The following is a 17,008-nucleotide window of genomic DNA, read 5'->3' on the forward strand; positions in this document are numbered from 1 at the left end:
CTAAGATGCAGGGTTGAGTTCGGGTGGTAGCCGGTAAGTAACAGTGACTAAAGTTCAGGGCAGGGTACTGGGCGGAGGCCGGCTAGTGGTGAATATTTAACAGTCTGATGGCCTGGAGATAGAAGCTGGACTGTCTCCGCCTTCTAGATGGTAGCGGGAGTGAACAGGCCGTGGCTCGGGTGGCTGAGGTCCTTGTTGATCTTCTTGGCCTTCCTGTGACACTGGGTGCTGAAGATGTCCTGGAAGGCAGGAAGTGTGCCCCCAGTGATGCTTTGGGCTGACCGCACTACCCTCTTGAGAGCCCTGTGGTTGCGGACGGTACAGTTGCCATACCAGGCGGGGATACAGCCCAACAGGATGCGCTCAATGGTGCATCTGTAGAATTGACGCACTGTTGCGCCTTCTTCACCACACTTTCTGTGTGGATGGACAATTTCAGGTGGTCAGTGATATGCCCGCCGAGGAACTTGAGGCATTTCACCCTCTCCACTGCGGCCCTGTCAATGTGGATGGGGGCGTGTTCCCTCTGCTGTCTCCTGAAGTCCACGATTATCTCCTTCATTTTGCACCACTTCGCCAGGGCCCTCATTTACTCCCTGTAGGCTGTGTTGTCATTGTTGGAAATCAGGCTCACCACTTTTGTGTCGTCTGCAAACTTGATGGTTTACTTGGAGACATGCGTGGCCACCCAGTCATGGGTGAACAGGAAGTACAGGAGGGGCTGAGCACGCACCCTTGTGGGGCCCCCGTGTTGAAGATCAGCGTAGCGGAGGTGTTGTTGCCTACCTTCACCACCTGGGGTCAGCCCGTCAGGAAGTCCAGGACCCAGTTGCACAGGGAGGGTTTCAGACCCAGGGCCCCAAACTTAGTGATGAGCTTGGAGGGCACTATGGTGTTGAAGGTAGTGGGTCTAGGGTGTCAGGTAAGGTGGAGTTACTACCGTCCCAGGGCTAGAGCTGCTTTTAGTCTTCAGAGCTGGTTGTCATTCAGCCTCGTGCTGCTGCTCAGCTTGTGTCGCCACAGACAGGAAGTGGCATCAGAGCAGCTCCTGCTTTCCTGCAGGGAGACTTCCAGAGGCCAAGGTGTCGAATCGAATGCCAGTTAGGCACCCTCGAACAGGGACAGATGTTTTATTCATTTTGTGTGTGTGTTTGTATGTAAGTGTGTGACCCAACCATTGGGAATGTTCTCTAACTAACTGTATTTTGCAAACTCTTTCGTACAATTTTCCCTGTTCCTTAGTGACTTGCCTCAGGGCCGACTGCCCTCTCTATAATGTATTTTCATGATTCTCTTTATTCCTACCCTTATCATGTCCTTGTGATGGTTGACACTGCCATTGCAGCGATGCAAGATACACTCTTCTCAAATCATCTCAATCAAGGTTTTATTGGCTAGATGTGGCCTATATGACATCTTTGTGGCATATCAATTGTTATTGGTAGATCAAAACATGAACTAGACTAAGCCCTCTTTCTCCTCCTCTGTTGGCAGGAAGAAACATGTGTCGGCCATCTTGAACATCCGCGGGATGACTCGGCAGACGGAGCGCCAGGAGATCCTGAATATCGTGAAGGACATTGAGAACAGTGACACACTGACGCGGATGTCCCGCGACCGTGCCCTCTTCTCCGAGGTGCCCGTCACATCCGAGGTGCACTGCCTGAACTTGGGCCTGAGCCGCATCGCCCTCACTGCCTCCTCCTGCTTCTCCAGCCTGAGACCACGCCGTACCAAGAGAGCCCCGGTCAGAGAGGCGTACGACGACATGCTCTAACGGCCCTAACCGCTCTGGAAACGTTCTGATGACTCAAGCAGACAGACAGCTGTTCAACAGCAAGTCACAATGGAGCTCGTTGTCAAGTTCTGCACATGGTGGCGATACCAGGGGCGGACAGCACAACACATTGAGGAAGTGGAACAACACATGGAAAGAATAGCCATGTTGTGACCTTTCACCTTTCACAGCCACCTAGATAAAGAAAGTGTGATGGCTGTTTCCCTTGTGAGCGATATGCCTAGTCCTTGCTCATCTAGAGAAAGACTGGGGAGAGCTTTCATAAGTGCAAATTTAAAAAGACCAATTTAAGAGGACTTTGTGGACTTGAATCTCTGTGGTTTGTTGATATTGACTCCTTTTCACAAACGGCAGTGGAAAGAGACACAAGCAACCTATTGGGGAAGATTCTTAATACTGCACATACTGTATGTGACTATGAGGGTTACATAGGAACTATGGTTTAAATCAGTACTACTGATCAAGAGCACTGTTTGGAATAAATAAATCAAAATGTCACATACAATCCCATAACGTGCTGACATTGATATGGGTAAATTTGGAGTCTGTTTTATAGTTGCACATGATAAACGCTCGATCTAAGGTACTACATCGTTTTTATTATCTATCATCTCTGTGCTGATTTTCATTGTATTTAAAATAAAAGATTCATACTTTATTTTCATTTTGTGATATACAGTATATTGGCTAATGTATGTTGAGCAACTCAAGAGATGATTGAAGCCTGTGTGAATGGATGAAATCAAAACTGCCTATTTATGTACCAACCAATGAACGTATTTATTGTAGTGTGGTTTGATTGTCTTGTAATCCATATCAAACTCTAAATCCCAGTCAAACGAATGTATAGTCATTTCAAGCGTGTGTTTTCTCCAGGTTTTGTCAAATGCTGAGACCCTGACTAAAATAATCCGACAGCCATCATCCATGATTAAGATATACCGATTATTTTCAGCTGTGTACTTTTACCTCTGTAAATTAAACAGTTAATAATGACTGTTATTCATGATTGTTGATCATTTAAATATTCTAATCCTCAGATAATTAGATTGATACTGCACATTTTTATTTTATTTTAATTAGCCTTATTATTATAATTTTTTTAATCAACAAGCAGACATTGTGGACTGAGACTACTCCACCTGTTCTTTGATCACACACTGATTTAAAACGTTTCATCGGTTCACCCTGCCTGTGATGTTCCATAATTGAACAGCTGGATGTAATAATCGATCTACCTTGAAATTGTACATAAATCATTGAATTAAATGAGAATAAACAACAACAGAGATCAAATATTTTGCCTTTGTTTTAAATGACCATTAAGGATGGGATGTTGATGGGACCTCACTCCCAAGTCATCTCAGCGTTGTGAAGGGCCTGCTGTTTACTTTCCTTTATTTCATTGATGAGAGAAGGTTTAAAACAATCATGTAAAGTTTTCGTTGACAGAGCTAAGCTGACAACTCCTGGGTAACCAACCTGAATGGAAAACGAGGTTCACAGACAGACCTTACCATGCGCTGTCTGGATGGGGTCATCTGGCCTGGCTGTTTTCTGGCCCCTAACTACAGGGTCACAAAGTTACAGCACAACTGTTGTGTGTAGGTCTGCATCTATTTGTGTTTTACAATGCTATTTATTTCTGTTTTGTTTTCCACCCATCCACCCAAAGAGTCCCTCTCTCATTACTTAGGGGTGTTAGAGAGACGAGACTCAAGCTTGGTTTCCGAAAGAAAACAGCGGGGTGGGTCATAGGGGTAGGTGGTGTATTTGGGCAATGTGGAAAAAGTGCTTGGTCAGTTCAAGAGTATAGGACTTCTAATAATGCTTACAGAGAAGCTTATTTTCAGTAAACAGAGCTTTCCTGTTGTCCAACTAGGTGGCAAAATAAAATGTTTAGTTGAGCCAAATTTACACCACTCAGTGGGAGGAAACTTCCTGTAGTCGTTTTTTTCCCAAGAAGCTTTTCTGTTACACACTTGTAACAACAGTAATTTACCTTAACAACAAAAACAGCAACAACCATTTGAGCCTGCAGTGTGTTTAGTACACAGTGGTGGCCCTCCAGGCCCTGGCTCTCTTCTACTCCACCAGGGTGTTCAATCTTGTCTTAGAGCATTTTGTATTATTCTTTATGTAAATCCGAGACACTCCATTTAGTACGATATGTTGCGTTTCATATGGGTGTAGTAATTTGTGGATTTCCATCATCCATTTCGTATGATATGTTACAAATTACAATTCGTATGATATGTTACGAATTTGCTAAAGCTAAAAATGTTATGAATTTGCAAAACCTACAATATGTTACGAATAGTTAGGGTTAAGGGGAAGGGTTAGCTAACATGCTAAGTAGGTGTAAAGTAGCTAAAAAGTATTAAACAGTTGAAAAGTTGGTCAAATTTGAACATGCACCATTTGGGTTGCTAGACGTTTGCATTATACATCCACCCTGACCAACCATCCTCCTTTCAATTTTTGCCTTAAGTAGCCATCTGCCTTATATAACCATAACAAAAATAACATACAGTATCAAAAGTAATATACTCATTTGAGTGTCTCGAATTTACATTTACTATGTTACGTCTAGTATGAAACTGTGCTGGGATGTTCAGTAGAGATGGCGCCTCTTCAGATTGAACCGAAACAACAAGCTTCTCTACCATGAGAGAGCAGTGTAGGACAGGGCAAGAAAGTGATTGACAGGGGAATTTCAGTGGCACTTGTCATGAACAAGTGAATGTACTAGGTTTTGCCCAGTCAAAGTCATCAAACTTAATTCATCATTTGTATTTGTATGCAACAGCAAGAAAAGAAGGAAGTATATCCCTGAACAAATTTTAGCAGAGATACCGACATGCACCATATTTAGTCAGCAAACTGATTGTCAAGCCTTTCCATCATTACCAGTGTTAAGTCTAGTCAGCTATAGTAGCATTACCTATGACTGTAAATGGGTTATTGTTACCAATGATGTATTCAAATACATGTACTATACTGTACAAAGCTGCGCATCCACAATCTAAGGAAATATCCAGACGTTTCATTAAGTGACGTCATTTCCGGGATGAGAGGGGGGGCAATGACAGCTGGATCAACAACAAGACGTTTACACAGAGTAGGTCAATAAAGGTGAGTTTGGAAATGCGAAAATATTAAATGTATGTCTATCGCTTTGGATTATATCTAGCTAATGCAATCGTATGATGACAATAGTAGTTGTGTGATGTTGATGCATTGTCTTTACATGGGTCATTCAATGATGCTGAGTGTGGAGTCTGGACCAGTCTGACCATTCGTAGAGAAGATGACATGTAACGTTTTGGTTAGCTAATCTGGTTTGCTAATCGTACTAGTGTAATCGTAATAAATTGCAAGATTGCAAACCACTGATCCTGCAGATAACTAGCAGTCAAATTGTACATAATGATTATGTGTGACGTTTATGAAATCACGTTGTAATCAACCTCGACGTTTATCCTCGCTATAAAATACGTTTCACGCTTGACATATTTCTTTTCTAACGTAGCGTTGCCCGTTCACGGTTCTTGTTTCGTGTTCTTTTTCGTGCTCGAGTCAATCTGCACGTAATTGTCCTTGATATGATTGGCATATTATCAGCTAGCTCTCTGCAGTACTCATTATGTACATTTGCTGTACTGTTGTACTAGCTAGTATATCAAAGACTTAATTTGAGCAAAATCTGAGCTGTAAATTAGCTAGATAGCTATTCTCACAGAATGAGTGACAGGTATTTGCCATGGATTGCACAAACATAATATTTGGCTTGACAATGACAGAAATGTAATTGGCAATAAACCTCTCTTATGACCATAGCTTTTTAACAGAGGTTCAGATATGTCATTTGGTCCTTCTATTCCCTCTATTCTGAAGCTAAAAGCACCATATTATGGACAGTTTATGTGCCACTTGATATTCATCAGAGCCAAGCTATTCACAAAACATGATAAAATGTCAGTGACATAACCTAGGCCAGGGTTCCCCAACTGATTTTATTTGGCCCCTCAGTTTGTCTGTGCAAAATGTCCAACAATTTTTTCGATGTTGGATATAAAAGACTGAAAGCACCAGCAAATCAGCCCCAAGTGATTTTAATTTTGGAAATCTGTTCCAAAGTATTCCCAGGCATAATAGAGAGATACAGCATGTGATTGTATGCAAGGTTTGAAATGATTATGTTTTAGTCAAATATTATATCTGTTTGAGATTGTTTCTGTCACTCAAACTAATATAGTTAGTAGGCCTAGGCCTATTTACCATATATATTTATGTACATTTCTTTAATGTCATTTGAATATCATGCATAACTGCATATGGTTTGTTTTGATTCCAGTGTGTACTCTCACGTGGTGTCTGCGTGTCCCTCCTGTTCACCTAGCAGCCCCTCACTGGAGAGAAGTCTGAAGGAGGAGGGCTCAGCCTCTCTTCCCTTGCCCAGCCAGCCACTATGGAGTAAGCATTGAGAACGCTAGAGATATCATCTTTATAAATGTCCCATTATGGCATCTGTGTGCGCACAGGCAGCGCCATCACAGAGAACAAGGAGCCAGATGTTTCATCAGATGTATCAATCAAATATGGTGAGGACAGGAAGCCCAGTGGCCGGCAGTTGTAGAGCATGGACTGAGATGGAACTGGGCCGACATTCTGCTGATCTTCTCATTGAAGAAAAGCCCAATCTCAATACAGTTTAAAGTTCCCTAAACTACAATCTGTTGTGAACAGAGTGCACTAAGCTTTGTAGACTTGACCCTTTGACAAATAAAAAAAATGGCATTGTTTACAAGGAATGCAATGGGAAATTGAGTTATTGCACACTGTTCAAAGAAGGTGTTCCCTAATGGAAATATGCAAATGCATGATTGAATACGTCAATAGGATCTCTCTAGCTCGTGCTTGGCTCTGCCCACCTCCTTGCTTGTTCTGCCCACTATGCTTAATTTGCTCCCATTGGAAATGAGATTTTGGGTTAGTTATAAATATCTTTGGTTCCATTGAGGCATCTCTATTTTGAAGTAGTCCATTTTGGCAAACAAACTGAAAGGGTGCATACTGCCACCTAGAGTGTGTTTTGAATGAACAGGTATAAAGCCAAGGTTTATCGATTTACTGCCGCCTACAGTTATGGAATGTTTGCTCACGAGTACAATCCTGATGACCTGGATAGAATCATGTGATCCTCCTTTAACCCATATGAAGTCCCACCCAGTTGACTACTTGAAAATGGCGTAAGCACTCAATGGCAATGTCCATGCCAAAACAGGTTTATCCATCTAGAAGTCAAACTATGGGAGTAAGAGAGATTTGATACTCGCAAGTCCGTCCCACCAGCACATGACTGGCCCTCAATTCCAAAAACTGTGTTCCTCTGACAGGCCTTCTCTGCAGAAACCCACAATGAGCTGTGATAGTGGACTGGTGGAGAGGAACATTGCTGGAGGTAAGACACTTAGCCTACAGAGCACACTTGTTACTGTATTATCATTGTACTTTATACTAGCTATTATTTTCCTCACTCTCATGTATGTTAATGACATCATTTTGATCATATTAGTCAATAGCCTAATAATAACGTGTCAGTTTTGTACAATGATAAGTATATTATGGATACTGTAATCTATCATTTCCTGTTATGGTTGTTGTAATATCACAGATATAGGAAAATTCCACTGTTTAAGAACATGTCATCATAGGTAATATTTCTATAGCATTTCATTACCGTTCTCTTGTACTTATCAATATGACACTGTGGAACATAAAACATTTACACGTAGTGACGACCATAAACACTGACTTAGAAACAATGAGTATACAACAGGAGTTGAAATAAATAAGCAAAAGTGGAAAAGTGTTTACTGTGACCTACACCTGCTGGTGAAGTACTTTAATATGATACTATAACTTTCATTTCAGTAAAACCTCAACATTATTTATATAGCCAGCAACCTAGCCAGCAACCTGAGGCATTCAAAAATGTGTTGTTTTTTTTCACAGTTGAATATCGTTCTTTTTGTCTTTTTTGTTGTCGAAATGTCAACACTTGACAACCTCATTCATCATCTCTAGCACCACCCCAATATCAACATATTTGAAAATGACGGTTTCTATGTTTTGAAGTCAAACACTACTAACGTTTGCCTGCTCATAGCTGTTTAAAATCACATGACGCACACCAGATGATGTCATCAGTGTTTCCCGGATTATGTCACACTTTGCCTGCTCAGTTGGTTAGAACAGAAGTCTATCCACTTTTTCAATTCATTCGTTTTTGGTCTCGAGTACATAAAAAGAGAATCACTGGGATAGGCCTACCCTATCCTCAGGCGTTCAGAGGGCTTTAAAGTTTAAATGGCAAAGTCTCACTGCGTTTTACTGATAAGGACTTTAGGACAGACGACTCCCTCCGTCACTCCCTTCTTTAGTATTATCACTGAGCCTCCTTTTCCCTCTTATAGAGAAATACATATTGAAATACATATTGAAGTACATATTTAAGTACATATTGAAATACATATTGAAGTACATATTGAAATACATATTGAAGTACATATTGAAATACATATTGAAATACATATTGAAGTACATATTGAAATACATATTGAAGTACATATTGAAATACATATTGAAGTACATATTGAAATACATATTGAAGTACATATTGAAATACATATTGAAATACATATTGAAGTACATATTGAAATACATATTATTATGCTCTGGCTGTTTTGTCTCCAAGGCATTTATATCAAGCAGCATCAACTGAATGACCATGTAAAATAGTAACTGTAATTGAACCTTTATTTAACTGGGCAAGTCAGTTAAGAACAAATTCTTATTTACAATGACGGCCTACCGGGGTACAGTGGGTTAACTACTTTGTTCAGGGCCAGAACGCCAGATTTTTACCTTGTCAACTCAGGGATTCTATCCAGCAACCAGCAATTCTATCCAGGTTACTGGCCCAACACTCTAACCACTAGGCTACCTGCCGCCCCAGAATCTAGTTGATCTAATCTGTTAACGTTCCTGATTGAAATACTGTAGATGAAAATGGAATGTGTTGTTGATCTAATCTGTTAACATTCCTGATTGAAATACTGTAGATGAAAATGGAATGTGTTGTTGATCTAATCTGTTATCATTCCTGATTGAAATACTGTAGATGAAAATGGAATGTGTTGTTGATCTAATCTGTTAACATTCCTGATTGAAATACTGTAGATGAAAATAGAATGTGTTGCATGTGAAAAGCATACTTTTCAGTGAAGACTGGTATGTATTGGAAAGTGCATTCAGAAAGTATAGAAACTCTTATTCTAAAATGTATTAAATTATTTTTTTTCGTCATCAATCTACACACAATACCCCATAATGACAAAGCGAAAACAGGTTTTTAGAAATGTTTGCAAATGTATTAAATATAAAAAACAGAAATACCTTATATTAGATAAGTATTCAGACCCTTTGCTATGGGACTCTAAATTGAGCTCAGGTGCGTCTTCTTTCCATTGATCATCCTTGAGATGTTTCTACAACTTGATTGGAGTCCACCTGTGGTAAATTCAATTGATTGGACATGATTTGGAAAGGCACACACCTGTCTATATAAGGTCCCACAGCTGACAGTGCATGTCAGAGCAAAAACCAAGCCATGAGGTCGAAGGAATTGTCCGTAGTGCTCCGAGACAGGATTGTGTCGAGTGGCCAGACGGAAGCCACTCCTCAGTAAAAGGCACATGACGGCCCGCTTGGAGTTTGGCACCTAATGGACTCTCAGACCATGAAAAACAAGATTCTCGGGCCTGATGAAACCAAGATTGAACTATTTGGCCTGAATGCCAAGTGTCACGTTTGGAGGAAACCTGGCACCATTCCTATGGTGAAGCATGGTGGTGGCAGCATCATGCTGTGGGGATGTTTTTCAGTGGCAGGGACTGGGAGACTAGTCAGGATTGAGGGAAAGATGAACGGAGCAAAGTACAGAGAGATCCTTGATGAAAACCTGCTCCAGAGCACTCAGGATCTCAGACTGGGGTGAAGGTTCACCTTCCAACAGGACAACGACCCTAAGTACACAGCCAAGACAATGCAGGAGTGGCTTCTGGACAAGTCTCTGAATGTCTTTGAGTGGCCCAGCCAGAGCCCGGACTTGAACCTGATCGAACATCTCCGTGTGTAGATTGATGAAAAATATAAATTCAATTAATTTTATAATAAGGCTATACCGTAACAAAATGTCAAGGGGTCTGAATAGTTTCCGAATGCACTGTATGACCATAAGTGTTTAGAAGGTGAAACGGGTCAGGCTAATGTCAGTGATGGCCGAGCCCCTCCGAGGGATTGGATGTGGGCGTGAAGGTGAATGACTTCCACTATTGTCTCAGCCAGCTCACCTTGCCAGGCTAACCTCTATGAGTGTTTGGCTCTTTTACCACTTCGGCGACCCAGCCGACCCAGAGGGGATGTGGGACAGTGGGGCCGTGGATCCACCCGAGGAGGAGGGCCGCACCTTCATGCAGGTTCTCAGCGAGAAGTACAGCCCGGAGAACTTCCCGTACCGCCGAGGGCCCGGCATGGGCGTGGTGGTAGTGCCAACTCTCCCACAAGGCTCGCCCATGAAAGGTGAGGTCTTCGATATGATCCATCCACAGTTTTACCCATTTGAACCCTGTTTTAAAAACGCCATTGGCATCCCTGAGTAGGTTCTTTCCTCTTCAGCAGCTCAGTTAGGATGATGATGAGGATTTTGATGATTGAGCGGTGGTATAGATACGCCTGGTTTACTCAAGTTATTCTGCTCTCTCTCTCCAGATCGTTTGAACCTTCCCAGTGTGCTCGTCCTGGCTGGCTGTGGAATCAGCCATGCGGGAGAGCAGAGAGAGATCGCAGCCTTCTGTGCCCACGTGATGGAGCTTGACCTGTCCCACAACAAGCTCCAGGACTGGCATGAGGTAGGTAGGCTCAACTAGGATACTCTGCCAAGATGGGAAACATTGAGTACAAGAATTGGGTACATTTTATGGTAACTTTGTACAATAATTCCTCTACCAGTATGCAAGCTCACCCATATCCTTGTAGCTATTTACATGTATGTATGAATAATTATATTGAGGATGTCACACTAAGTTTCAAGCCACTCCTTTCAGATCAGTAAGATTGTGTCAAACATCCCCAACCTGGACTTCCTCAACCTGAGCTCCAACCCGCTAAGTGAGGTTGTCTTGGAGCCTAGCGGTGCTAAGGCCTTTGCCCGAGTCCGACGCCTGGTCCTCAACAACACTCAAGTGTCCTGGAACACGGTGCTCATACTAACACGGGATATGCCTGAGTAAGATAAAACTTAATGCTACACTGCTTTAAAACACCTTTTTATCAAAGGCAACTCTGATTGTTCACGTCTCAAGAGAGAGAAATACGTGTTTTCCTAAGTCAGTGAGAGGGATTTTGTGTCTTTCTTGAGTATTGTGGACTGGAGAGAGTAGTGAGTGGTCATCTGTCATGAGGTCCAGGTTGCAGGCAGCCAACAGTACATTACAGTAGAAGCATTAAGAAAAGTTAATGGTCTATATACTGAGCCTTGTGTTGCTCCCTGCCCTGCCCGCCAGGCTGGAGGAGCTGTTCCTGTGCCTTAATGAGTACACCACCGTGTCAGCCTCTACTGTGCCCTGCCCCACACTGCGCCTACTGCACATCACCGACAACAACCTGCAGGACTGGGCCGAGGTGCGCAAGATTGGCCCCATGTTCCCCGGCCTGGAAACTCTGGTCATGTCCAACTGCAACCTGAGCTCCATTCAGGACTCAGAAGAAATGCTGCGACGCCTCTTCCCCAACCTACGCAGCATCAATCTGCACAACTCAGGTATCAACCAGAGCAGAATCTATTGGTTGTGTCCTTCACTGGAAACTGTCCTTGGACTCCTTTCAGTTCTTGAGATTGATATTTGAAGTTTACCCAACATCCTGATCGCTAACACCCCTCTACTTTCTCTGATCTATCTTATCTATCTTATCTATCCTCTTTGACCATCAGTTATCTCAACCGTTTGTGACAGAGCCAGGGCACAAATGTAAAGATCATTCTGTTTGACTGTTTATGGAAATGTGTTTAATAAGGTGTGTGTGCTTATGTGCGTGCGCGCGGGTGTGCGGTCTCCTATGCGTCTCTGTGTGTGCCAGGTCTTAACCGATGGGAGGACATAGAGAAGCTGAACCAGTTTCCTAAACTGGAAGATGTGAGGCTGCAGGGGATTCCCTTACTGCAGACCTACACCAACACGGAGCGTCGGAGCCTCATGGTAGCACAGTAAGTTTCTCTGGGAGCTACTGGGTGTGTGAGGCAACCACACAGACCTCAACACACAAATAGTTGAAAGATATCATTTTTCGCTGAGTACGGTTACATGCACACAATAATGTGATAATTGTGGAATGTCAGATGAATATAATAGTTTGATTAAAATGTTTACATGCTTTGTTGGAAATAACCATTTCCCTAATCACCCTGTTCACATGGACACATCTGAAATCAGGCTGCCTGATGGGACTCTGATGAGTGCAGAACATCGCCAATCAGAAATAAACATTCTACCACAGCCACCATGTTGTTTTTGGGGGGCAATTTTCATCCGAAGTTCGGACATATAAAGTTTGTATGTGAAAACGACTTCTAATTTGTTCCGAACTCACTTCACTCGCTCTAACGAGGGAGGCTCGCTCTGCTGGGGCTTGCGAATGCGCAGATCAAAGACACTGCTGGAACGCCAATTAAGTTGTTTATGTGTCCTAATAATTAGAAAGATTATTCAGAAAAGCAGGTGTTTAAATCGGTGTATGCGTACTTCGATTTTGACCTTGCGCCAATTATGCTAAACAGACTAAGGTGTTTACATGACTATTGCATAATCTGCCTACTGCCATAATCAGTTTAATATCAAATTATTCCTCTGCATGTAAACGTACTCACTGTGGCATTGCGTTAACACACACACACACACACAATACTGCAACAGTGCCATATATCTGTAGATAGTGAAAAGCTCACCCTTTATCCTCGCAGCCTGCCCTCTGTATCATCACTCAATGGCAGTGTGGTGACGGACGGGGAGAGAGAGGACTCCGAGAGGTTCTTCATCCGTTACCATGTCGACTACCCAGAGGAGGAGCTACCTTACAGGTATATCACACTATGCTACACCTTTAACTGGTCCAATGAGACTGCATATATCCATTCAATAGGATTTGGCACATACTTTACTGGCTTAATTGTAGTATCAGGTGCCTATTAAAATGTGCACATTCAAAATAAAATCTTCATGTTCGTTAAAAATAATGACTGTAACCTCACCTAACCGTAATGTTAAACAGCTTAGTCTAGATGACTGTGGTATATTTAGTGTGTTTGTGTGTTGCTAAACCCGTCTATACCTGCCGTTCTAGGTACCACTGCCTGGTGACCAAATACGGGAAGCTGGAACCCTTGGCTGAGATCGACCTTCGACCCCGCTGCCACGCCAAGGTGGAGGTGCACTGCGAGGACAAGGTGGCGGAGGTGAGTATCCGCCTGGACCAGACTGTGGCCGAGCTGAAGAAACAGCTGAGGACAGTGGTGCAGCTGTCAGCCAATCAGATGCGTCTTTACTACATCGACAAGGAGTGTGTCTTTGGGCCGGAGGAGATGAAGTACCACACCAGAGCCCTCCACTCCTACAGTATCCAGGACGGGGACGAACTCCTGGTGGTGCCTAAGGCTGGCCGGGGGACTACCACCACTGCCAAACCACTATCAAACCTTAACTCCAAAACCTTAACTCCCCCGCCATAGAAATAGAATTACTAGAACGGTCCACCTATCATGGCACATTGATTTGAAGGGGGTGCAGTTCTAGTAATTACATTTCTATGCTCATACCCTTCCCCATCCTAATCTTGTCTGAAGAGCTCCCTGCACCCCTCCTTTCGCCCGTCCTATGTTCTACATTCAGTGTGGGACACACTATCAGGAATAACAGCGACTCTGACTCTGATTCTAACTGGCTTTGTTGTGTTTCACCTCACTGCACCACACACGCACACACACCAACTAATCACAACAAATGTGTCTTGTATGCTGCCCTCTAAAGGTGTGCATATTCTGTGTGACTGAGTCCCCTCTTCGTTTTGGTGTAGCACCTCTGCCCTTGACTCCTAAAAAGTATTATCTTCGGGGGAGGAGCACAGGAGATATTGCAGAGTACAACCAGTGTATCTTTTATCTTTAAGACAATCAATCTCCCATTGCATACCCTGTGGTATGCAGAGGATGTTGATGAAAGGATATGGTATACTGCTGTGCCACAGACTCTGTTTTGAGTGTACTAGGGGGATTGTACTGTAGCTAACGGAAGTCTTCATTGCGCTGTGTCATTCCACTTCCTCACAAGACCGAGCCATAGTTTTTGATGGGTTATTCTAAGTTAGGTTTAGTTATTCTAAGTTGTGTTCAGTAAGATTAGTATTTTTGGAGGATACTTGATATTCAAACTCAAATCACCTTGAGTTTTCAAATTGGCTTTCTTTGGCTAGTTGTACCGTAGTGTTCTTAGGCTATTGATGCCTCTGACTGAAAAAAATTGATGTACCATATAGTGCTGCATGACAATGTCCTTTGCGAAGTATGTTTTTATGTAGTTTGTGTTCAGTTTTTTTGCTTTCGTGGGGATCCTTCCACTGTCTGGGACCGTCAGTACATGTTAGGTCTAGGTTACGTTTGAACACCGATTGACACGTTTGCTTCTGTGCCAGAGCCACAGTATTTTAGGTCTATTGCAGACAGAGACTTTGTGTGTTCACCAAAGATTTGTATGAACTCTGTGCTATTCATTGCATTGTTGATGCATTTTCCTTGTGTGTAGAGGCTCATGCTTGGTGTTATTTTTGTCATCGCGAGGGCAAAGGTCACTAGGTCAGTAGCTGGGCCAGTAGAACTAAGGCATTGCTTGGTACTTCACAGCCAAGGGGCACCGCCACTTTAAATCCCAATTTCCAGGCTGCTTGTTTCCCAGAAATGTACAGAATTTGTTAGATTTATGTCATTGTCTGATTTGGAAGACAGTAAAGTATTGGAAGATGCACTTAGCAGAGTTAGATCTCTCAAATGATTGAACGTTAGACCATAGCAATATATTTTATATTGCTTGTTGTATGTATTTTGCCATTAGATAGTAATAAGCAGTAAGGGTCCATTATTTTCGTCAGGCCTAGTCTTTTTATGTGGTCTAGACAGCTTCCTTTGGTTAGTGAACTCATGCTTTAATGGAGTCAGCATGCACTGGCAGGCACACTTAACGCATGAATGTTACTACTGAGAGTGGCACTGTATAAAGGGATAAAGATTTAATCAAATATAAAGGAATAAAACATTCATCTGGAGCCGTGGCTCCATGTACATTTAGATAATGTCATAGGCCTAGATGTAATGGCTTCCCGTGGTTTCTGAAATAATGCTTCAGTGTAGGCAGTAGGCACCACTGCTTAGTGTGAAAATTGAGTGGCACACTACAGTCATTTTAAAGGAAAATTGAATCAGCTATTGGCTAGTGGTACGCGACAGTCATCTGAGCCTGTAACCATTGCTCCCTGGACGTCCAGTTCTTACTGCAATGTTTTTTGTTTCAGTTTCATCAGCATAAACGTTGCACATTTTAAAGATTCTGAATCAACCTATCAACTTATATCTGCTTGAGTTTGACATGTTTGAAGTGCAGAAATTTGTAATACATTTTTTTCTTTATTTTTGTTTGATATGCTTTCCCTAGTAGTGTCAGCACACACTGAATTGGTGCACTAGGTAGGTTTTAGTGTGAAGGATCTGTCTTTTGATCTATTCCATGTCACCACCTCACTCTTGTCTGGCTTTGATAGCCAATGCTTTAGAATTCATTCATGTGTTTATTTGTTCCGGAGTAGTAAAACTATTTATCATTGTTGTGGGTCAGTGCCTATCCTGAACTGCAAATAATTTATAAAGCCATTATGCAGCTCCACAATAATCAGGTACAGTACATATATCTCCTGCTGTTCTGTTGTAGGTACGAAACCTTCTTATTCAACCTAACCTAGTATATTCTCATCATTGTGTAAAATGTGGGAAGAAGAAGAAAGGAATACTAAAGTAACGTACCACTTACTGTTTTATTGAAGGGAATGGGTTTACGTGTGGCAAAATAATCTGACCATTTCAGCCATTACAGGATAGGTAAACTGGGCAGCTAGCTACATTGAAATTAGCATGATTCTAAACACCTGATATCTGTGTGTTCCATGGGTTCAACCAGTATAGAGACTGTTTTCTGATTGTCTGCCTCCTGGATGTAACAGTGCTGTACAAATGTGCTTACTACAGTACATGCAAATGTTTAGAAAAGGTATATCTGTGTGGCATAAATATAAGTATGGAACATGTATCATTCATTGATGGCTTTTCTGAGTTTACATGATCGAATGCAATTTGAATGGTAAATGAGCAGACTGATGTAATCCCTCTGAACTCCATATTACTTACCTGTGTAGAGAAAGATGCATACAAGAATAAATAGTAGTGTTCTTTCTACAGTGTAGCATTCAATTATTCTACTATTGCTTTGATTGTGAGATGTTGAAGACATTGATCTTGTCTATGCAGTCATTGCTATCAGCCTCAGTTTTGTAAGGCTGGCTTATTATGAAGTTGTCTGTGGTATTGTTTCCAGCCCCAGTTATTTTACTGTCCATTGCATTGGTGGAAGTTACAAAAAAATGGCCCCATTTCAGCACAAATACATTGCAACACTATAAATCCAAATAAATGTGGCACATTTTTTTAGGGCATGGGACTTATAGAGGTGCTGCTACAATAATGTTAAAGATTATGTTGGCTTCTAAACCATTATTTTCATAAGAGGCAGGACAGGTGATAAAACATTCAATGACAGATTGTAGATTTATGATTTGTATTATGTGAATTATCTGTCCCCCTGCTGAATTACAAAAAAAAAGACAATTGGTCGCTGCAATGTGAGTAACTAGAATGCAAATAACTAAATTATTCTCATCAGCTTTGGTAGCTGTGAAACAAACTAAAGGATTTGTAACCAAGGGACACACATGCACCTTTAATTTATCTAATTGAATCTTGCATTAAACATGTATTAAATATTGTATGGTGTT

At 42.0% G+C, this 17,008-nt stretch overlaps 2 protein-coding genes across 7 annotated transcripts in view; both read left to right on the top strand.

The window, feature by feature from the left end:
• Positions 1-3,094, top strand: part of LOC106580772 (exocyst complex component 3-like protein 2) — a 37,702-nt gene extending 34,608 nt beyond the window's left edge. For both annotated transcript variants that reach the window (XM_014162170.3, XM_014162169.3), the window contains exon 13: positions 1,495-3,094. In XM_014162170.3, the coding sequence (XP_014017645.2) occupies positions 1,495-1,777 (283 nt within the window). In that variant the 3' untranslated portion in view covers positions 1,778-3,094. The remainder of the gene's footprint in view (positions 1-1,494) is intronic.
• Positions 3,095-4,858: 1,764 nt separating this feature from the next.
• LOC106580774 (tubulin-specific chaperone cofactor E-like protein) lies at positions 4,859-17,006 on the top strand. Of its 5 annotated transcripts, none has more exons than XM_014162171.3 (10): positions 4,859-4,933; positions 6,156-6,274; positions 7,198-7,262; positions 10,211-10,444; positions 10,634-10,773; positions 10,969-11,150; positions 11,428-11,684; positions 12,002-12,128; positions 12,882-12,998; positions 13,262-17,006. In XM_014162171.3, exons 2-10 carry the CDS (start codon positions 6,270-6,272, stop codon positions 13,644-13,646), a joined length of 1,512 nt encoding a protein of 503 aa, XP_014017646.1. In that variant the 5' UTR covers positions 4,859-4,933; positions 6,156-6,269; the 3' UTR covers positions 13,647-17,006. The 5 variants fall into 5 exon arrangements, with proteins under 5 accessions (XP_014017646.1, XP_014017647.1, XP_045559546.1 ...); XM_014162172.3 differs by having other exon boundaries at positions 10,271-10,444; XM_045703590.2 differs by lacking the exons at positions 4,859-4,933; positions 6,156-6,274 and having other exon boundaries at positions 7,026-7,262; positions 10,271-10,444.
• Positions 17,007-17,008: the final 2 nt, after the last annotated feature.

The sequence above is a fragment of the Salmo salar genome, chromosome 20 (assembly GCF_965601325.2).
Source record: "Salmo salar chromosome 20, fSalSal1, whole genome shotgun sequence".
NCBI classification, from domain to species: domain Eukaryota; kingdom Metazoa; phylum Chordata; class Actinopteri; order Salmoniformes; family Salmonidae; genus Salmo; species Salmo salar.